The following is a 22,604-nucleotide window of genomic DNA, read 5'->3' as shown; positions in this document are numbered from 1 at the left end:
GTATCAATTACTAAACTCTTTATCACTTGCGCTAGAAACGGTCAGTTTTTGTACGCAAATTCATCGATTGTTTTTCCGGAGGACGTAAGAATGACCTCCAATCGCTTAGTTGGGCCGGGTTTGGGCCGGCCTGTTCGGTTGATCCGATGTGGCCCATTTGGCCAATTATTTGTTTTCCGAAAAAGAGGAATTTACTAAATAATTATTTGTTTGTACTTAAATAATATTTTGATAAATTAGGATAAATCTTAGGACCATATTATCGAAAATATTGAAAAATGATTCGAAAATAATATTTTTCATATACTGGAGTAAGAATTGAGTGATGTTGTGCGCATTCTCAAAAATAGTTTGAACGTTGATGAAGACATTACGGTCGCTAATATTAGTTAAAGTATGTTTATAATTAACTCCAATTCTAGAAGATAGCTGAGGATCTAATTTGGATTTTGCTTGGAATTACTGTGTCTAAAATCACCTGCTCTTAAAATTTTCTCGAAACCAGCGATATAAAATGGTAGTGCGAACCGCCAACAAAAAGATAAGCATGAAAGCAAATACTTTTAGACACCGCAACCCGAAACCGGGCTATGGTGCCTAAAGAACCAGGTTCGAACTCGGATATGCGTGTTTGTAGGAGGAGGATTTAGGGTTTAGAGGAAATAGCCCCATATTACTGGGCCGACGAAATTGGGATACTATTTTGAAATTGTAGCAGCCCGCACCCGGCCCATTTGTTGCAGAGGCAAACTCAGAAATATTTTTTTGAGAGATAGGTAGCACGCTATCCGTTTCGTTTATTTCATTTAAAAATAAACTTAGCTGGAAATGTGAATCAACTAGGATTCGAATTCTAGTTGATTCACATTTCCAGCTAAGTTTATTTTTAAATGAAATAAACGAAGCGGGTAGCATACTACCTTTCTCTCTCTCTCTCTCTCTCTCTCTCAAAAAAAAAAAAAAAAAAAAAAAAAACTAGTCTTCGTTGAGTAATGCTATCTACATACTAAATGGGTATAAATTTTACACTATTTTCATTCAGAAATCTAATTTTTTACACTAGTTTTATCATACTTTTATTTTTCTAATACTAAAAATCTAAAAGGTTACTGGCCGTTCCTAACACAAGTGGTAAAGGATTTGATGGTTGGTATCCAAATTCGAAGCTTAATAATTGCTTCATATTTTCAACTAAGCTCATTTCAAAAAAAGAAAAAAACCGCTTGCTTTTAGACATATAATAGCATTTCTCTTATTCATTTGAGCCAACACTTTTAAGTATTATTAGGTGTCGAGAGATTTGGTTATCCCATAACTCAGTTTCTTTAAGCCAGTTGTTTCTTTGTTTTTTAGAGAAAAAAATACCAAGCTATCCATTTTATTCATTAAGAAAAAATAACAAAAAAGATAGCAACAGAGCTCCTCCGACGGTCCAACGGTCCAACGGTCTCAGCGAAGCGCCTCCCAAGAGCTCAAGAGGTGGCTAATACTCTACCACAGAATTGTCGGGTTTGAGCACCTACCCCGAAAGATCACATTGTTTTGCTCGTTTCCGATCGTCCGCCATGCGGTCGAGAGGAGAACCAAATGGCACAAAAAAAGCAGGAAAAAGAAAAGGAAGTGAGATCATGGATCTCGCAATCACGCATGAAGTGTAACAATCGATCCTGGAAAACCAGCAGTGCGAAAGCAACTGATCGCAGGTGTAAGGTGCTGCACCACAAAATAGCATAACATTGACATGTCATAAACGAGAGTTCGATGAGTTTAATTAAAGAAAAAATGGAGGAAACACTGTTTGGCTAAACAGTACTAGTCTAAATTACTTTGTCTAAGTAGCGAGAGGTATAGAAAGTTGCGTGTGAATGTTTCGATTCGCCTCATCCACCTATCTCTCCACTTTTATTATCTTCTTTGCGTGGATCTTTACGTCATCTTCGGATCGAAAAAGAACCTGAAAGCGAAAACATTCGTACCATTTGTGACACTCATGACTAACTGTTGGGTACGCCCATAAGCGGATTCGATCCGACGGATATTATGTTATCTAATTGGATTAGAATTAATCTCGCTTTCAAATTGGAAAGCTCGTTAGAGATAAATTCTAGTCGTATTAGGATAACAATTAATAACCGATTTGGCCTTATCTCTAACGCTATTAGGATTTTGGAATCCCTCATAAATATGCGGGCGATCCCACATAACAAAAAGGAACAAGAAAGAACGGAAAAAGAAAAGAGAATAAGAAAACGAAAGAGAAAAATCACATCCTCCATCAACCTATTATTCTAAGAGGGACGTGAAACGGTGGATTTGTGATCGTGCTCGTTTGTAGTTCGATCCATCGCGAGTTTGGAACGTGAGAAGATTTAATTAAGAACGATCAAAGGACACGTGAATCAACCTCAACGATCCGGGCTCATCGAGTTGTTACGCGAATCGCTCCGCAAAAAGTACGAACTAATACTTCCGCTGCGTTCTACACTAACCCTTTTAACCTCTTGACTCTAATCATCGCCCAAAATATTATAGTCGGATTAAGAGGTTTAGTTGTACTATACTTTATATATAGGACTATTTCAATTTTTTCACACTCTAGCTCAAGCACACTCACAATTTCTAAACAATGTGAGACTATCTCACTAGCCTTAGTTGATCTTGTGGAAAGCCACGCACCACCCATAACGATTGTCAACTAAGGAGTCGCATTCTGCCTGCTGTATGATCTTAGCGCACCTAAAATTCATATCATTATTCCAGCTAGTGATTGGTTCTGATATCAACTGCAATGCACCACTTTTCAGGAAAAGGTCATCCTCTCTTAACCTCTTGGATCAGTCTAGCCAATGCTCAAAATATTATAATCCGATTAAGAGGCCACTATACCTTATTTATATTTATAGCATTATTCTAAATTCTAGAAGTATTATATTATTATTCTCCAAAATCTTAATATACTAGAGGACAGAATTTTTAATATTTATACTCAATATTTTTATGTTACCTAAAAAAATCAATTCGATAGAGCTACACATTTAACACTAGATACAAAAGCAACAAAATAGAAATAAAGCTTTAATCCAATAAATGAGTTGTGCTAGGGGATTATGCCTAACTTGCGTGTGTAGAAAAATTTTATAGAAAGTGCTATTACAAATTTTAAATGGAAAAAACAAATCTCTCAAAGCTCAATTGGCCAAATTGAAAATTCTACTTTTGGATGCTCTACAGAATGCTTTTTTTAGGTAAATGCCTACTGTCTTTTGCTTCTTAAATAAAGAATCTGGCCTAAAAGTTGTTCCAAATTCGATGATTTTGGATGAACTGCTCCTCTCTGAAACTGAAAAGTCTCTATGCTACTTAGTTTCGTCGCGTCCTCGACCATAAAACAACATAACTTAAACATTTCCAGCTAAGTTTATTTCTAAATGAAATAAATGAAACGGGTAGCGTGCTATCTATCTCTCTCAAAAAAAAAAAACAAAAAACAAAAAACAAAAGCCTCTCTGGCTTGCGAAAAAAATGAAGGTCTTTGCTATTAAAATAATATGATATATATATATATATATATATATAATATAAAATAAATTCTCTTATTTTTATACAATGCCCAAATGGACACTGCCACTTCATCTTGTGAATTGTCACCAAAGATGATCTCAATTGTTGCTGCTTTAACTGGAATTGTGTGTGCTTGGTCACACCCATGATTCNTTTCTTAAAAAAAAAAAAAGATCTGAGTAGGTTTTTTTTTTTCCTTTTGGTTGTTGCCAATCCAACACACTTTGCATTTAACACAAATGAATCTTGTGTTGCTTAAATTAAACATCTCTAAAAAGCTAGTGACGTTAGGTGTTGGGATCTCATTCTAAGCACCCTTCTATTTTAGTTTTGGGTTAATTTCATATGAGTCCCTACAAAAGTATCAAACATCTAATATATCCCTACAAAACTTAAGTTATCAGATTTATCCCTTCAAAAATTCTCTGGTTTGCAAATATATCCTTCCAAAAATTCTAGTTCGTTCATATACGTCCTTATTTGTCCTTACAAATTTGTTTTTGTAAAAAATTATTTTTCTTTTTTTCTCCCCTCACCTTCGCTGTGCCATTGCAGGTCTCGTCATTGCCACGGAGAACGAAGAGAGAGTGAGGAAGATGACGCGACTCAACATTGAAATACAAATTATATAAATATAAGGAGGAAAAGTTATTTTACGTTGGTTAGCTTTTTTTAACATCATGGTTATCTAACTTTTGGTAACAGAAGGATATATATACAGACTGAAGAATTTCTGGAGGGATAAATCTGATAACTTAAATTTTATAGGAATATATTTATTATTTGATATCTTTTTACGTAATGAATTATTCTTTCATTTTTTAGGCGCGCAAAAAGTTAATCTTTTATTCACTCAGTGCTCTCTGAGTAAGTAGCCCAAGAGGATACAACTTGTTATGGTGGATGTGAAAAGGCCTCTCTTATTGTGCCTTGTGTGTTGCATTATATATGGGCTGCATATATAAAAGCATCTCTTTTCTTTTATTTTATATTTTTATTTTTCTCTAGAATCATGTAATGGAGTCACTTGAGTACTCAATGTTGTCACACTTCATATGAAAGTGAAAGTGATCTCTCTCTTTCTCCTACTAAGATAAAGTTTCTGCAACTGGTAGGGGCATGTCCCATGCATTGTGCATGAACTTTGTACATGAACTTGCAGTTTATAGATGGATCGAATGCCGAATCCGATTTAAGATATGTCGAAAAGAAGCACTCGAGTTTGGCGTAAAGGCTATATGCTGCATTCATGTGAATCTGCAAAAGGAGAGATCCGAGCGAGAAAAAGATAGCAAAACAGTTTTGTTAGGAGGAACAAAAATATGCGGAGAATCGTTGTCGCATGGATCGCGCATGGCGCGCCTTTTTCGCCTTATCGGTGTGATCCATGAAAGGTTTAATAATATATGTCCTTAAGTGGCTCTGTTGCTAAGTGCTTTAGATATTCCTTTTTTTTTATGTTAAAGTACTACTCCACGTATAATGGTGTTTATAAAACTATTGAGAGTGACATGCATCATGATCAGAATTTTGGCAATTGTTTTTTGAACAAAGTATCTGAATATGCTGCTTCGGTTTTGCAGATAATCACATTGCAGAGAAAAATGGAAAAAAAAAAAAAAAAAGTCTGTGATGCGAGTATACGATCATATTAAAATGAGATACAGCAAACATTATTGTTGAGTTCCCTAATTGTTTTTTTTTTTTTTTTTTTTTTGGTGGAATTTCTCTTCTGAATTTATGAGTTCACTAACCAGAGATGATGCATGAAACAACATTTTTGCCTTACAATGTGTTTCATCAGTTTTGGTGTGCATCAATGTGACTTATGAAGTACAATACAAGGAATTAACCATAACATCTCTGAAAAATAATTCTAATAAGATGATTTTGAAGAGATCTTTTCTTTTTTAAATTTTGAAAGTCGTAAAATTTGATCTGGATTTGCCAATTTTAATAAACCAAATACTTGCAGCAGGTATATATCATGTAATTAGAATCTTGTTTTCAGATCCATAAACACCTGCTTATGAAGTGAAATTTGACAGTATATATACTGACAATGAAGATTATCAAACTCAGGGCACACATTATCTAGTTTGTGGCTCAGGAGTGTGTTTTCTTTTATTTTATCTGAAAATTATCATCATGATAAATATGCTACTTATCATTGTTGGCTAATTTATTTGAGAATTGATTTATGAAGGATACAGCAATCACCATCACCTTAATTCTCTCCAAGTCAAAACCCCCACCTTAGCTCTCAATGAAAATAATTGACCAATTGATGGAACAAATTAGCTGTGGTGAATTTTAAACATAGAGAATCACTCTCAGAAAATCAATGTGATCCCACTGGATGGACATTATAATTTGTTTAACAGTGTTTTGATATGGTATCAGGGCCGGAGGTTATGATTTCGAGTTTCGCTGGGCTCCTAATTTCAGTTAATTTAATTTTCTAACTTTTAATCAATTCTGCGTCTTGCACATACTCAGATATCTCGAGTCCAGATGCGAAGGAAGATACAAAAAAAGTGATATTATTTTCATCCAAATTGTTATCCATGGACTCCAATTGAGAAGTGGTAGCATTAATGTTCAAGAGGGATACATAACCCTGAAAATTACTTCAATTCAAACTCCCATTGCTTACATGAACACACACACACCCACAATCTCTTTCACTTCAAGCCCCAAAAAGAAAGGAGGAAAAGTAAAATTAAAAACACCTTTTCTCTTTTTCATTCTCTTTTTTCCTCATACAAAGTAAGTAGATAAATTAGTAGTCTAATACAACAACAAAAAAAATACTCTTCATTGCTCTTTAATTATCACTTGCTTCTTCATTTGTTCTCCCCTTCCTCTTACTTTGTCAGCATACATAAATCTCCTTATTAGAAAAAGCAGTGGATAAAAATACCAAAATGAGTTAGCTTTTTGGTGCAGCTTCTTGATTGAGTGGAACTTGGCCAATTTGGGCACTAGCTCCATTAATTGCTTTTCCATTGCAAGTGGAGTTCATGTCACTGGGTTTTTTGCTCTCCAACTCAGCTCCATTAATCACCTCTGTGGTAAACATTTCCAACCCACACCCCACATTACCTCCCTTTGAGGCCATGGGTAAAGCCATAGATTCATTCTCCTTTTGCTCCTTGTTCTCTCTGTATTTACCCCAGAGCACTGAGTACAGTCCCATCACAATCAACACAGCTCCAAGAACACTGCATCAAAATTTTTTAAAAAAAGAAGAAAATGTTAATCAAAGTTTTGGAAAATAAAAGTGGTTCAATTTGGGTTGTAAAAATGGTGATAGTATTTACCCTCCAAGATATATTTTCTCTGCAAGGATAAAAGATCCCATAATAGCAACTATGATCATCATCAGTGGGCTAAATGCTGAGGCAAACACTGGCCCTCTTTTCTCTATCACTAGCCCTTGGACATAGTAAGCAATGCTAGATGTCACAATGCCCTGCAAAAATATAGCAACAAATCACCATAAGTTTTCGGAGAAAAACGATTGTTTAGTGTGTCATCTCCACCCTACGCCTTACCAGTGGGATTCTAGTGGACTGGCGTGTCCTGTTTTGTAAAAAGCCATGGCCATCGGCCCAAAATACTTAAACTCGGTTATTATTACTAAGACGGTGACCTCTTATATACCAAATGACAACTCCATTCCCATTCGATGTAGGGCTATTGGGGTGTCACAAGTTTACTGTCAAAATCCACTCACGGGGAGAGGGAGTTTTGAGTAATGATTAAAACACCGTTCTCTGGTAGTTTTAAGTTTTTAGAGAGAGAGAGATATAGAGAGAGAGAGACTAACAGCATAAGCAGCAGCAAGGAGGTTCATGTCGAATCCTATGGTCCAAACGGAGGGCTTGTGCTCCACCACAAAGGTGACAACAATAGCTTGGAGAGTGCCCACAAAACATATCAATGTAGTGAGAGAGAGTTGAGCTGAGTATTGCTTCAATGTCACAGCCTACACATACACACACACACATGCACAAAACACAATTTGATCATAAAACATGATGCATTAATGGTGACTAAAACACATCACTCATTTTCAACATATACACACACATGAAGCTTACTTGAAGGATGAAGAGAGAAGCCCAAGCCAAGGTAGCTATGATGAGGAACATGGAGCCCAAAAACCAATCCCTGCTCGAGGGATCCGCGGCGGAGCTCCCGGGCGCCTCCGCCGCGCCGTGCGAATGGCCGTGCCGGGTCCAAACCATCTCCATTATTGGTCCCTTGTAAAGCGTCATCAGCATCGCGCCCACGACCGTCACCAGCGTCCCCGCCACCTTCGCCTGGCACGTCATCTTCTTCATGTCCAATTTCTCCATCCTATATGTATACGCGCATGCAATTTGTTAGGTTCAAATTAGCTCGCGACGAAAATATATATATGTACATAAATATAAATTTGCTGGGACCATTCGACCTGAATATGACGGCCATCACGAAGGTCATTGCAGGCAGGATGTTGCTCATCGCGCAGGAGAAAGTCGGGGACGTGAACTTCAATCCGGCGTAGTAAAAGTTTTGGTCTATAACAGGCCTGAAAATATATATACACAACATAATTTAGTAACAAAATTTTTCATGACGTATAATATATATGATCAGTAGTAAAATTGTATGAACATGAAGTTTATATATGTATACTAACCCAAGTAGAGCCAACACAAATATTTGCAAAAATATTTTGAGCGTCATCTTAGGCCTCACCTTCCTGCAAAATAAAGAGTGACACACTTAGTTAAGCGCAAACTTGTTGGCTTAAAAAGATCAGCGGAGGTTAGGATAGGTCGAGAAATAGAGGGAGGTTAGATTGGACTACTGATAATCGAGACTCGTGGACACTGTGTCTATATGTTTTTAAGTAAATTGGTTGGATTTTTCTAACAGTTGAGATTTTGAGATTAATGGTTACCGCACATGATCCAACAATTAAGTAGTATCATGATGTCATGGATTCGATTATCGTATGCTGCAAATTTGTTCATGTGCTATGTGACGGAAGGCCGAATTTGGTACCATCGAGATTCGTGAACGCTATGTACAAAAATGTAGTAAGTTTAGGTCCCTAATCAATACCGCTCGAGGATGAGAGCTAAGGGGGCAATGGAGAGGGTGGCGAAGGCGTGCCGGTACACGACCAGCACGTAGTGGCTCATGCCGTGGTTGAGCGAGACCTTCGTGATCACGTTCATCCCCGCATAGCCGAACTGGAGCGATACCATCGCGATGTAGGGCTTCATCTTCCGGAAGAGATCGCCGCAGCGCCTGCCGATCGCCATGATCAACTAGTATAAAAGAAATTGTACCAAAGGAGAGAGAGAAAGAGAGAGAGAGATGAAGAGCTCAAGCTACTTAAGCTTGTTGTGATCACCTGTGTAGGAAATGTGTGAGCCTGTGGAACATATTTATAGTAGGATGGTGGAGGGCATTTGTGGAAATTTACATTGTTGTATTATGAGTAAGGTGGGGCCCGATTGGTGGGTTCTGAATATTCCATTTGGGAAATATGCACGCTGAACCCTCAAACTTTTTTAAATTAATTGTACTCAAATAAATTAAGTATTTTATTAAATTTATTAATATTTCATAATAATTTTTGGTAAATAAAACTGAAAATAAATTTTAAAAACAAGAAATTAACCATATGTAATTTTTTCTAAAAAAAAAAAATAGAGGAGACAATTTCTCAATACCCATAATTTAGGGGGTCTCTATACACTTTTTACCTATCCACCTCATTCGCATATTCTTGTGGGCCCACCCGCAGAGCCATAGTGGGCGGCGATCCGAGAAGCACCGACGCTGCCCGGTCCGGTCCAGTCCTGTTCGGTTCGGTTCTGGTCTAGAACCGGTCCGAACCGGTCGGTGCGCGCTGACGCGGCGTGTGGGTGCGCGAGTTGTTGGGGCGTGGTTGGGTGCGGCCGCGTTGGGACGCGGCGACCCGTTTCCGGAAAAAGAAATCTAGAATGCACGAGCATATTACTGACGTGTCATTTTCAATTAATAAAATTATTTTTTTGAGTTGATATATCTAATCAATATAATTAATAAAAAAATATTTTTATTATACTTTTCTCTCAAATAAAAAAATATAATTAATTTATTACTGATGATGCGGTGCAAGTGTGTTGGTGCAGGCTTTTTCCCTTCCTGGGGATGCTTTTGTGTGAACCGCATGATGGGAGAGATGGACGGATGAGATTGCTCGATCAAAGGCTGGTGGAACATTTGGATAAGGATGCTCCCATTCTGAAGAATATAATATTTTATTAGATATAAAAATGTAAAAATATAAAAAGATCAAAAGTAATGATTATTTCAAATTATTTTATTGTTAGTTTTCAACCTTTAATTTTTTTAGCTAAAATTTTCTGAATTGCTACACTCAAAACCCATAATTTAGTTTAGTTGACTAGATATTGACATATCGCTGATATAAAATTAATATGATATTTTAATTATTGACGTATTATTAAACATAACACTGCTGTATTACTTTGACGTTAGTGATATATGAATATTTACTCAACTAAATTAAGTTATACAACAATCGTGGCGCTTCTTTTAACCCACAACAAATAATATTTAAGAAATAACAAATCCACGCAATCGGCCTTTCTCAAAGACCGGCTGTTGGCCGACTTGTTCGTCACCGCAAGCGAACTAATAAACTGGTGTTCTAAAATTGGGATGGAATGTGCAAGCATTAAAGTCGACTTCGAGAAAACTTTTGACAATGTCAGATGGTCTTTCCTAAAGAGTGTTCTGCATTAGCTAGGTTTTTCTGACAAATGGTGCGGCTGGATCGAACAATGTATCTGTAACGCTAAAATGGCCGTCCTAGTTAATGATACCCCGCCTAATTGGTTAAAAGCTAGGAAGGGGCTAAGACAAGGGGACCCTCTCTCTCCTTATCTATTTATACTAGTAGCAAACAGCCTGGCCAGGATAACGGAGGCTGCGAGAGGAAACAACCTCTTACGTGGAATTGGACCATCCGACGACTGCCAGACTGTACTCATTCAATACGCTGACGACACAATATTTTTCTGTGAGCCAAGGAAAAGCTGTATGCGGAATCTGCAGTTCGTTTGAAAAATCTTTGCTTGGGCCTCTGGCCTTAAAATCAACCTGGACAAATCATAATTCTACTACATCGGGTCCAACCCGCGCAAAGCCGAGAGACTAGCCAACATCATAGGCTGCAAAGTTGGAAAGCTACCCTTCCGCTACCTGGGGATGCCACTACACAACAAGCAACTCCGCAGGGAGGACTGGGCTTGGGTCATTAACCGCATAGAGGCAAGAATAGAAGGATGGAAAGCCAAATTACTCTCCCTTGGGGGACAGCTTACGCTCGTCAACTCGGTCCTCTCTAACATACCACTATTCTTCTTTTTAATCTTCAAAGCGCCACAGTGGGTCCTACATCGAATCGAAACCTTAAGACGAGTATTCTTCTAGAAAGGGTGCTCCAAAATCGCCAGTGGTGCTTGTCTTGTCAACTGGAAAGCCATCTGCAAAAGCAAGAGAGAGGGCGGATTAGGCATCAAGGACATGGAATCCATGAACACGGCCCTCTTGACTAAATGGTGGTGGCGATCCTTCAACGAGCCAAACCTGCACTGGTGCAAACTAATCAGATCTCTGTACTACGCTAGACGAAGGCCCCTACATGAGGGTAGAGCTTACTCCCCTTACTCGCAGTGGTGGAAAGGAGTGGTACGATGCCGCAAAATTTTCAAGTGCGGCGTAACCTACGACCTAGGTGATGGCCAGAATATAAGGATGTGGTCCGATATCTGGATCGGAGAAACCCCCCTTCGGACCCATTTCCCAGATATCTATACGGCTATCATAAACAAGGATGTCAGAATATCTCAGTGCTGGAAAGCAAATGGATGGAGATGGCGATGGCGATTCATCTGCGGCGGTTTCTCAACAAGCAATTCCGCTGATCGACGCACACGGCTAACGATGCTTAAAGACTTGCTACTTCACCGCTCTCCTTGTGCCGGACCAGACTTATTAAAATGGAGGTGGACAGCCAACCAAATTTTTTCCGTCAAATTCCTCTACCAGTTCCTTACTTATGCGGGACTACAAACCCCGCTGAGCAGATATATTTGGCATTTAAAAACTCCACTTAAAATCAGAGTCTTCATTTGGATACTACTTCGGAAGAGACTTCTCACTGCTGACCGACTGCTCCAAAGAGGCATACCTGTGGACCAACAATGCGTCTTCTGCGTAGTAGGAACGGAGAGCTGCGACCACCTCTTCTGTAACTGTGTATATGTCCGATACATATTTCTCAGCGTGGATGGACTGGACATACCTAACGAAGCCCTTGGCGATGTCCGTTCACTTTGGACCTATTTAGCTGCCTGCCTAGTCGATTCGTCGCGAATGCGAGGGCTAACCCTTCTTGCTGCGATCTGGTGGGTGGTATGGAGGGATAGGAACAACTCCGTTTTTCGGGCTACTCCGCCCGATGTGGAACGAGTTAACCTTCTTACGACCGACTAGACCGTGCTGACCTGAAACGACAATAAATTCACTCTTCTCCCCTCTCCTCTTCCTTCTCTCCTTCTTTGCCCCTTTTGCCTTTGCCATTTATTTTTTGCACTTCTCGGAGGCCCAAGCTGCTTCCATCTCTATACGCTCAGTTCATTTTACTTAATGAATGAAGCAGGTAGCTTGCTACCTATTTCTCAAAAAAAAAAAAGAAATAACAAATAATAATCATCATGGTGGGGATTCCTCTTGATCATTAATTAATTAAGGCAATGTACATTGCATTCCTAGCTAGGAAGCACAATATATATGCCACCAAATTAACCATGAACATGCCCACGTTATCATTGTGATTCATGTTGCATTACAGCTTAAATATTTTTAATTTTTAAATATTCCCAAAGATCCAAAAATAGTTCTAAAACTCTTCTCTCCACTCACCTCGGGGACCATTTCAATTCCCTTTTTTTTTTTTTTAATGTTTCTTCTTTATAAGGAAATATTCATTATAATATATATATTTGATAAAATATATTTTTGTTTTTTTATATAACATAAGGGCTAAATTACAATTACTAATATTATCAAAATTGATATTTTATTATGCAATTTTAAAGCAAGTTTAGTTAATTTATATTATTATAAATTAACTAACTTGTTTTTACAAACTTTTATAACTAAATTTAGCAATCATCGAAATATTTGGACTTATTTGAAATAAAGGCCAAATGTAGGAGAGTAATTGATGCGATTTTTAAAGTAGGATAAAATTAAGACAAGTGTTAAAATACAAGGGATCTTTTCTGTAAAATAAAAAGAATACTTGGTCAAGTCCTATTATTACAATATAAAATATCTGTTATAAAAAATACTTTTATTTTATCAAATAAGACTGAAGTAATGATCAACAATATATATATATATATTTTTTAGAATAAGGTAGCATGCTACCCGCTTCATTCATTGAACGGATGAATTAGGCTACAGAAGTGAGGCAACTGGGTCTTAAAAAAAAATAAAAATAAAAATAAAAAAATCTATTAACCTATTATCCTTACATTCTACAGATATTGTGCCCAATCCCCCGACAAACTTTTAACCTTACGGACAGCTCTTAGAGTTGATTCGGTCTAAAGATCGCATCGTTCCTGCTCTCCCAAATGATCCACCAACAAGCCGCTAATTCCTGAAGTCTAGTAGACGTAGAATGCGAGCTCTTCATACTCGCCCATCTCTCCCAAACCCCATGAACACCGTCTCCCGAATCCCAAACCTGACCACCCTCCACTGCCATCACAACAATGAATTTAGCAAAGACACAAGCTGAGAACAAATGGTCCACAGTCTCCTCTTCAGATCCGCATAGAACACAAGCCGTGTCACCACTCCACCCTCTTTTTAGTAGATTGTCAATTGTAAGTAGTCTCTTTTTAAGGGCGAGCCAGCAGAACACCTTAACTTTTAAGGATACTCGAAGCCTCCATAGCTTGTTTGCGCGGGCATCCCTCGTGCCTCCATCCATCAGCGTAGAGTATATCGACTTAACTGAGAAACGCCCCCCAGGGTCCCACCTCCAAAGTATCGTACATATCAGGGTTCTGATCACCTGTGCAGGTAGAGATATGATCCTTAAACTCTGACCACGAAGAGCACAAGCCCTAACTACCACCGCCATCGCCTCCTAGTATCGCATTCCAGTTCCAGCCATCACTTCCCAAACAATCCTTGACTTTAGCGGTCTTGCATTCCGCCAAATCGTATACCTCCGGGTAGGCCATCTGCAAGGCCTTCTCCCCACACCATTTATCAGACCAGAAATCAATAGTATATCCATTCCCTAATTTATATTCTAGTCCCCATTTGAAGATATCGGTATGACAAAGGGCTCCTTTCCACCATTTGAAGATGTCGGTATCGATAGTATGATCAACAATATTGATCAGCAACTAAGTAGCATCTAAGAACAGCGTCTAATAAAAAGAAAAATATAAAATCAGAGAAAGAGCTTGGCAATAAGATATTGAGCTTCGAAAGTAAGAAATTCTAGTTGATGCTTCTAATTTTGTAGCAGAATTAAAAAAGCTATTAAAAATATAATGTATAGTGACATTTCGACAGTAATCCATTCGATAACATTATATTTTGTAGCAGAGCCAAACAGATAGCAACTTAAAAACACCACGCCTTGACACCTCGTAAAGCAACTTCTTTAGAGAAAAATTTAATGGTGGCTCAAAAGCAAACACATTATTCATCTCAAAACACTAAACCCATATATAAAAGAAATTAAGGACATGGCCCACTGTGAATTAGTTTACATTACAGTGCTCACATGGCTTCTTTGAGGGGTTAAGTTAAGCGCTTTTTCCGGTAGCCGCGCACTTAAGCGTTCATGTAATAAAGCTTCAATTATGAAAGCTTTTAATGCAACAGCTGTTGCAAGTTACATGTAATGAAAAGAATAATCTAAAGCTTTTATTTCTTGTGTGATAGAAGCTTGTTGTAGCAATAAGTACAGAATATATGAGGTAGAAAGACGAAAAAGACTTTATAATACATGTGACAAAGTCATTCTACTTCAGACTTAAATCCGTTGTTACTGTTCGAATAAGATAATGTGCATTGGGTGAACGAATATACTCTCAGGATCTAATGAAGTATTAACCCTAAGTGCATTTACATACACGAAGTCAGGCGTTTGAGCGCTCACTCGATTAAGTTGTCGAAAAACACAGAATAAAATTTTTTTAAAAACAAATTATGAATAAAAACTTAAACTTATCAACAATCAACGTTATGGACTTATATAAACCACAAACGCGTGCTTCATTAAGACAATTTATGAATGAGCGTCTTGTGAAGTGACTTTTTAATTTATGACTTTTCATTTGATAATAACTTTCAATTTATTAACAGTGTCTTTTTTACTGCCTGATCAATGCATATAGGTCAAATTTAATATATGTAAAAGTTAATTTCAACAGACATATGTATGAAGGGACACACCATAAAGTCGTATTTTTTTTGTGTCCAAGCTAAAAATTACATCCTTTCACATTCACTCAATAAGAGTTACCCTTTGATTAAGATCATATCCGTTCACTACGAGTTAAATTAAGGACTAATTAAATAAATATACTACTTTAAAAAAAAAATTACAAAGCTGAAATGAACTTTCCAAAGCCAATAATAATTAGTGAGAAACTCTTTGGGAAAGGATGGTTTTGATTCAAGATAGTATTACTTTCTCTTTTTTTTTCCGAATAACTTTAGTAGTGTAACCTCGTTTTTATGAAAGATCATAATAAGGATTATATCATACATATAATTCTAAAGCATGTTTGGTTTTATACTGTATTTTATAGTATTGTTGATTGCGTACTATTTGAGTGGTATTTTGAAATAAACAAATATTAATTAACAATTTAATTATGTTGTATGTTGTAGTTTAGTGCACCTACACTTATTTTGGCTGTTGCATTTAACTACATATCGATCCATATTTATTGTTTTGTTATACTTAAAAGGCCTGTTGCTAATAATAGATTAGAAATGAAATGTAGAATTATACACTAATTAACTCATAATATGTAATGATAATTATTCAGCATAACAAAACAATAACCCNATAGAATTATGCTACTATACTATCAATAGTACCAAGCCCTTGGTACTATTGAGTTTTCAGCTGTTGGACGAAAAGATGTGCGGTTAGAATGATAGTGGTCCTCTAGGGTTGAGTGGGTGGTTGGTTTAATAGTATAATCTAACGGGTGGAAATGATCAAAGGGTAGATCTAACGGTAGAAAACTCAATAGTATCAAGGGCTTGATACTATCGATAGTATAGTAGTCGGACTAATATATATATATATATAGAGAGAGAGAGAGAGAGAGAGAGAGAGAGAGAGAGAGCAGGGTTGATATGCTCTTAAGAACACAGAGGCCTTCGCGCTCCAAAACCATTTCGATGATGGAATTTTCGAATCGACGATTGACTTCGTTAGATTGATCTAGCGTATTTAAAGTTTTTAGAAAAATATTTTTTGTGACTTTTCGATATAATTTATCTAGCAATCGAAAAGATTTAACATCAACAGCTAAAAATAAAGATTCTATAAAAAACGGTGATATAGCACTAAAATTTTCGATCAGAGATATTGATCCTATTATAGATAGTGTATAAAAAATTCTATATCAAATTTTTTTGAATAAATAAATTGTGTATGTTAAAAAAATATTTAAAAAAATCTATGAAATATGCAATTCGTATTACGTGCCAGTACATGCGACGTTTAGAACGTTAAGCAACAAAAAAAAAAAGGGTTATTTGCATACACGTCCCTACAAACATAGTGAATTGCAGAAATAAAACCTTTGAAAGGGTGAGACAAACATGAATGTATCAACAAGAAAAACATATTCCCTCTCTCTCTCTCTCTCTCTCTCTCTCTCTGTAAATGAGATAAACATGAACGTAGTAGTGGTGAATGACAAGCAAAATATGATTCGGATTCACAAAAAAGAAAAGATTAAAAAAAACCCTAAAAGAAAATCACTTTTAGTTCAACTTTTCCAAAAAAATTCTAATTACCAATAAAGAGGAATTAGTTATCTACATGTTGGTACTTTTTCTCTCATGTTGTTAGGTTTGTGTAAGATCTAATGGTCCTATATAGTTTTTTCTTAAGATACAATATCCTATAATTGCTTAGGATGAGATACACAAGAGTTAGCCCTATCAACAATGATTATCTAATTAATAGGGTTGGTGACTAGAATTTGTTCTCCTCTTTCAAATTCCTGGAAGTTTTGAGAATAATTGAAAGTAAGAATCTTTAAAAAGAGAACTTATATATAGTTAAGTAACTACAGATACTTAAAAATAAAGCGTCGAACATAAAATATTAAAATATTGATCTTAGCTCTATATGACGTAGGTTGTTTAATATGATATCAGAGCAGAAAGTTCTCTTCTTTCATATAAAGGTTCATGTTCGATTCCACCGAAAGAGCCATTTGAAACCAAATCGAGCAAATATTTGATACAAATCAAATTGGAAAAATTCTTCGAATTCATGTAGATGTGTATGTCCATTCTACTTTGTTAAGTTTTGTAATAAAAAAATAAAAGGTGAAAATTATTCGAATTTTAATTTTTTTTTTTTTATTTTTTTCTGGTGCAGTCGTAGCGAGCACAGCAGAAGAAGTAGCATGATAGTATTTCATATATAATAGAAACCGTTCGGCCCATCAGATCTTAGTTACTAACAGGCCTGGCCTAACAATGGAATCGTGAGGCCCATAAGAATATGATGGGCCGTAAAATGAGTCGAATAATAAGACAATAATTTTTTCACTTCCATTTGTTGTTGTTGTTGTTGTTGTTGTTTTGATTTAGAGTTGTTTAGCTACATATATTGGATTGAGGATTTGCTAAAATTTACTGTTTTCTGGGCATCAACTGTTAATAATAATTATCAAAATCTACAGTTCTACTAGCTGAAAATATGTAAATTTGAATGAATAATTGCTCAATTTAGCAAAATTTCTAACCCAGCTTTCGAAGTAACCTGAATTTTTTTTAAAAAAAAAGCATCAAAAGTTCATGAATGTAAATCAAAATAAAAATAGTTAACAGGTGTATTTCAAATTTCAAAACAGCATATAGTTGGGGGATCTCTCCGAATATTTTAACTCTTGGTATATACTGGTTTCTGCTAGTAGTCCAATTGTAGGTTCTTGGTAAAATCATACAAATATTTAGCCAAACATAAAATTTAATTTTACATAAAAACAACTCAAAACATTTCATCCAAAGCAAAATTGCATTAATTGCTCACATTCTCCTCCTAAGCACTGAGCGCATTCTGCTTTTAGATTCGTATCGTTTACGTGATGAACATGGATGAAATAATCTCACGTACTTTTACTCGTCCCTCTTTTGAAATCGAACCGGCAAGCCCCCCTTCATTCTGAGAGTGAAAGAAAGAATGCTCTCCGGCGAGCCGTCCTTCCCCACGACTTGGAATTGGTACCTTTCGAGCACCGAAGCGACGATCGACTTCATCTGTATGTAGGCCATCTCCTTCCCCAAGCACATTCGCGGCCCGGCGTGAAACACCGGATACTTGAACGGGCTCTCCGGCCGGAAAACCCCGTCCTCGAGCCACCGCTCCGGCCGGTACTCCTCGCAATCCGGCCCCCAGATATCCGGCAGTCTTCCCATTGCGTAAGCACTGTAACTCACCTGCCATCCTTTCCCCACGAACGTTCCGTCGGGCATGACGTCGTCCTCCCTGCACGACTGCGTGTCCATCGGCACCGGAGGGTACAGCCTCATCGACTCCGTTATCGCCGCGTGCAGGTAGTGCATCTCCCGCAGCTCGTCAAAACCGAGCATTCGGTCGACGGCAGCAGCTCGGACCGATCGCAGCTCGTCGACTATCTTCCGCTGCACGTCGGGCCGCGCCGACACGAGCCAGAAGAACCACGTGAGCGCCGACGATGTGGTCTCGCGGCCGGCGAGGAGGAAGTTGGTCACGACGTCGCGGAGGAACTCCTCTGAGCACAAGTGTGGTGGTTCAGGTGAGGAATCAAAATCGAAATAGAAATGAAAACAGGCCGGAATCGAAAACAGAATGATAGAACTATCGATTCATTTGATTCGTAAAAAAAAATCGAAATCAGAATCGAAATCATGTTCAAATTAATATTCAAAAAAATTAATTTTTGTTAAAATCTAAATTCGTTATTCAAAATTCGAATCCAAATTTAAACTTACAATGCGAACGTAAAAATTTTTAATTCAAATTTAAACTCAAAGTCAAAAATTCAAAATTTAAATTTATTAAAATTATGATTTAACCTAGTAAATTTAGATAATTCATATTTAAATTCAAATATTATTCGCAAAAAAAAAAAAAAATTCTCCGATTGAATTTCTCCAGAGTAAGAATTCAAATATCAGTCTCTCCATTCAAATACTAACAATGAAAATGATTTATTCCGAAGAACAAACCCGAGTGTGTTTCGTCGGAGGCGAACCGCGAGAGGAGGTCGCGCTTCTGCTCTGAAGAAGCGCCGGTCCCCTCCCGCCTCGCCCGGACGGCGATCTCCGCTGTGTAGCCGTGCACCGTCGCCATCAATTTTCGCAGCCTTCTCTCCGACCCGACGTCGAACAGCTTCTTGACCCTCCATGCGACTCGCAACTGCTTATTTAAAAATAATACGAAACAGCCGTTATTCTCTATAAAAAGTTCGAGCAGATAGATAGAGAACGATGTTTAAATATTTTTTATATATGTAACATCACCGGCGACATGAAGCGGCCGATCACGATGTTCTGCGCCTCCTCGAAAGCCTGCATGAATTCAAAATTTCTGCCGGCGAAGCCTTCGGCGGACAGACAGCCGGGGTCTTCGCCGAACGCGACCTTGCATATATTATCAAACGAGAACCTTTCGAGCACTTTCTGAAGGTCGACGACGTCGCCGTCCTCTTCGGCCTTCTCCAGCAGCGGCAGCAGGCGCTCCGCCAGCTCGGACTGCACGGCGTCGACGACGAACGCGCGGAGCGAGCGCCTGCTGAACTCGAAGCTGGCGGCCTTGCGCTGGCGCCGCCAGGGGTCGCCGTCGGAGTTGAAGATGCCGCCGCCGAGGAGGTCGTGCAGCATGGAGGCGGAGTGCGCGCCCTTCGGGTAGTTGTCGAAGCGGGCGCGCAGCATGTGCTCGACGTTGCGGGGGTCGGCGGTGACCACGGCGGCGGCGGAGCCGCCGAGGATGCGGAGGGAGATGGTGTGGGTGGGGCTGCGGAGGAGGGTCTCGGTGAACCAGTCCAGGATGCGGTGGCGGTTGCTGAGGAAGTGGGGGAGGTGGCCGAGGAGGGGGTGGGGTTTGAGGCCATGGATGGTGGAGGGGGTTTTGGAGGGGTTTTGGCGGAGGAGGAAGAGGGCGAGGAGGAAGAGGGCGAGAAGGAGGAGGAGGAAGAAGATGGATTGGAGAAGGGAGAGCTCCATTGGATTGGATTGGGGCTTGATTGTGTTCATCTTAGGCTTTTATTTATTGTTTGGATGTGGGTAGATATTTTTTTATTTGGCCTCGTGGATCCATTCGATTGAAGGTTTAGGAAGTCAACAACTTGGCTTTGAAATTATAGTGTGCATGAACCTTTCTTTTTCTTTTTTTCCTTTTTTTTTTTTTTTTTTTTTNGTTGATAACTTTTGTTAGTTTAGATGAGTAGTTTGAGATCTATTCTCATATTTTTCTCTTCTCCTGCATTATTAAATTTGGAGAGAGTCTCTTATTATTTCTCTATTGTTAGGTTTACTTGGAGTTTTACTTAATTTCTTTACAACTATCATTAGGGCCTACATGAAATCTCCTCCACTCTCTCCAAATTTAATAATGCAGGAGAAGAGAAAAATATGAGAATAGATCTCAAACTACTCATCTAAACTAACAAAGTTATCAACCTCACGAACATCAACACAAAAAAAAATAAAAAATGAATAAAAATATACTGTTCTTGTTAGAATAATAATTCAAACTTAATTTAAAATTTAGTTAGAGATAAAGTATATCTAAATTACACATTGATTATATTTAAAAATTCATATAATTAAACTATACCTAATTATATACAGCTATCAAATCATAACAGATGTTAAATCCAACTTTTACTTTGAATAACTACAAATTCTACTCTAATTATATAAATTTTTAAATATAATCAATGTGTAATTTAGATATACTTTATCTCTAGCTAAATTTCAGATTAAATTTGAATTACTAGTCCAACACTTATCCATAAAATTAGTTTAAAGTTTTGAGTCGGACTATAGTAATTTTAATAGCACTAAGTGCTCGTGCTATCAACTTTTTCACCATTAAATTTATCTTCTTAATTAGTTTCGCCCTTTAAATTATATTATTATGCGGTCAGCCGGCCAGAAAACCCTAGAAAATGTACATTGTGAGCTAAACCCAAGAATGTACATGGTGAGCTGCTCTTGTCATGCATTACTCTAATAATTAAATTTGAGCTTTCAGCTGACAATGTTGCAGGAATAAAAAATGGACAATAATTTTCTGAGACAAGGAGCCACATGCCATCAGATTCTTGTTGGCCAAGAAATCTCCCATTTTCTTTTTATTTTATTTGATGTGCCCAATTGCAGCAAAGTCTTCAGCTTGTTTTCATCGTCCATCAATTTGTCGTACCGTTTGGTTTGGATATAAGCATGAACTAGCTATTACAGGGATAGGTACAAGTATGAGGATAATAAAAATAGCGTTTGGATGAAAATTGGGTTGTTCCCGAGGATAAGAAAAATATTAGAAAATTTTATATAGAAAATGGAGGTGTTGGTGGGGATAACCGAGAACTACTATTCTCGGATAAAAAATTAGCGTTTGGATATAAAGGGAGGGATAAGGGCCTATCTCTATCCCTATTCCCAAACCAAACGATGCCCGTTAAAGGTATCGTTTGGTTCGAAAATAAATTTTTTTTGGTTATTTCTGGGATAGGTACAACTTCAGGATAAACAGGAATAAAATCAATTTTAGGTTTGGATGAAAAGTGGGTTATTTTTGAGAATAAGAAAAATAGTGTTTCGGTAGTTAGATAGGAATAATAGGAATAAAAGTAATTATAGTAGTTAAATAATAATATTGTATATAATTAATTAACATCAAAATATTAAGTAAATGATATTTAATAAATTAATTAACTAATTTATCATGAATATTATTAGATAATCATAAATGTTAATTTATAAATTAATTAGGAGATTAATTAATCATTAATCAATTATCCATGAGTACTGTTAATTAATAAATTATCTAACTACAAATAATTTGATAAGTTAACGAATTAAGCTAAAAAATTAATATATTAGTAAATTACTTATTTATTTATTTATTTAGTTATATTGGTCAAAATATTAATTTATTAATCAATATAGATATTAGTTATTACATAAAAACACTAATAAATAATTATTATTTTAGCTAATATTATTAAATTAGTTAATTATTAATTTAGCTAATTAATTAATAAAATAATATATAATATATTAATTAATAATATTTTATTATTAAATTAGTAGAGGTATAAAGAGGTGAAATTATTATTCCACCAAAAGGGTGGAACAACAATTCCCCTCTCTTAACGGGTTATTCAAATAACCCGTTAAGAGGGGAATTAAATAAACACATTCTCTCAAAAAGTGTTTGGATGAATTAGAGGGATAAAGTGGTCTATTCCCACTTTATCCCTTAACCAAACACTGCCTAAAAATTTTATTCACTGTAATATCTGAACTTTAATTCTTTCTTAAATTAAATCTTATTTCTTTTATAAATCTCTATTTATTGAACTTTTTAAAACCTTGTATGGTGATAATAATGCATCCTTTATGTACTTTTGTGTTCCAAATTAACGTGAGATTATTCTATTCATTTCTACGATCTTCGAAGTAAG

At 37.0% G+C, this 22,604-nt stretch overlaps 2 protein-coding genes across 2 annotated transcripts; both read right to left on the bottom strand.

The window, feature by feature from the left end:
• Positions 6,160–8,965, bottom strand: LOC109727853 (WAT1-related protein At5g07050-like). Its single transcript, XM_020258054.1, has 7 exons — positions 8,680–8,965; positions 8,252–8,314; positions 8,024–8,140; positions 7,668–7,926; positions 7,394–7,552; positions 6,885–7,036; positions 6,160–6,785 (listed from the first exon to the last, which is right to left on the bottom strand). The coding sequence occupies exons 1-7, from the start codon at positions 8,880–8,882 to the stop codon at positions 6,494–6,496; spliced, it is 1,245 nt and encodes a 414-aa protein (XP_020113643.1). The 5' UTR covers positions 8,883–8,965; the 3' UTR covers positions 6,160–6,493.
• On the bottom strand, positions 17,809–20,243 carry LOC109728423 (cytochrome P450 94B3-like). The gene is made up of 3 exons (XM_020258819.1): positions 19,435–20,243; positions 19,141–19,330; positions 17,809–18,683 (listed from the first exon to the last, which is right to left on the bottom strand). The coding sequence occupies exons 1-3, from the start codon at positions 20,164–20,166 to the stop codon at positions 18,049–18,051; spliced, it is 1,557 nt and encodes a 518-aa protein (XP_020114408.1). The 5' UTR covers positions 20,167–20,243; the 3' UTR covers positions 17,809–18,048.

Source organism: Ananas comosus, linkage group 23 (genome assembly GCF_001540865.1).
Source record: "Ananas comosus cultivar F153 linkage group 23, ASM154086v1, whole genome shotgun sequence".
In the NCBI taxonomy this organism is placed as follows: domain Eukaryota; kingdom Viridiplantae; phylum Streptophyta; class Magnoliopsida; order Poales; family Bromeliaceae; genus Ananas; species Ananas comosus.
This window is presented reverse-complemented; position numbering and strand designations above follow the sequence as displayed.

What these genes read in the sequence shown, in the direction of transcription:
- LOC109727853 (XM_020258054.1), bottom strand. Translation starts at nt 8,882, where the DNA reads ATGGCGATCGGCAGGCGCTGCGGCGATCTCTTCCGGAAGATGAAGCCC. An exon ending in TTAGCTCTCATCCTCGAGCG is followed by an intron (nt 8,315 to 8,679) that starts GTATTGATTAGG and finishes TTTATTTTGCAG; the next exon opens with GAAGGTGAGGCCTAAGATGA. An exon ending in GTGATGGCCGTCATATTCAG is followed by an intron (nt 7,927 to 8,023) that starts GTCGAATGGTCC and finishes GTATACATATAG; the next exon opens with GATGGAGAAATTGGACATGA.
- LOC109728423 (XM_020258819.1), bottom strand. Translation starts at nt 20,166, where the DNA reads ATGAACACAATCAAGCCCCAATCCAATCCAATGGAGCTCTCCCTTCTC. An exon ending in TCGGCCGCTTCATGTCGCCG is followed by an intron (nt 19,331 to 19,434) that starts GTGATGTTACAT and finishes TTAAATAAGCAG; the next exon opens with TTGCGAGTCGCATGGAGGGT. An exon ending in CTCCGACGAAACACACTCGG is followed by an intron (nt 18,684 to 19,140) that starts GTTTGTTCTTCG and finishes ACTTGTGCTCAG; the next exon opens with AGGAGTTCCTCCGCGACGTC.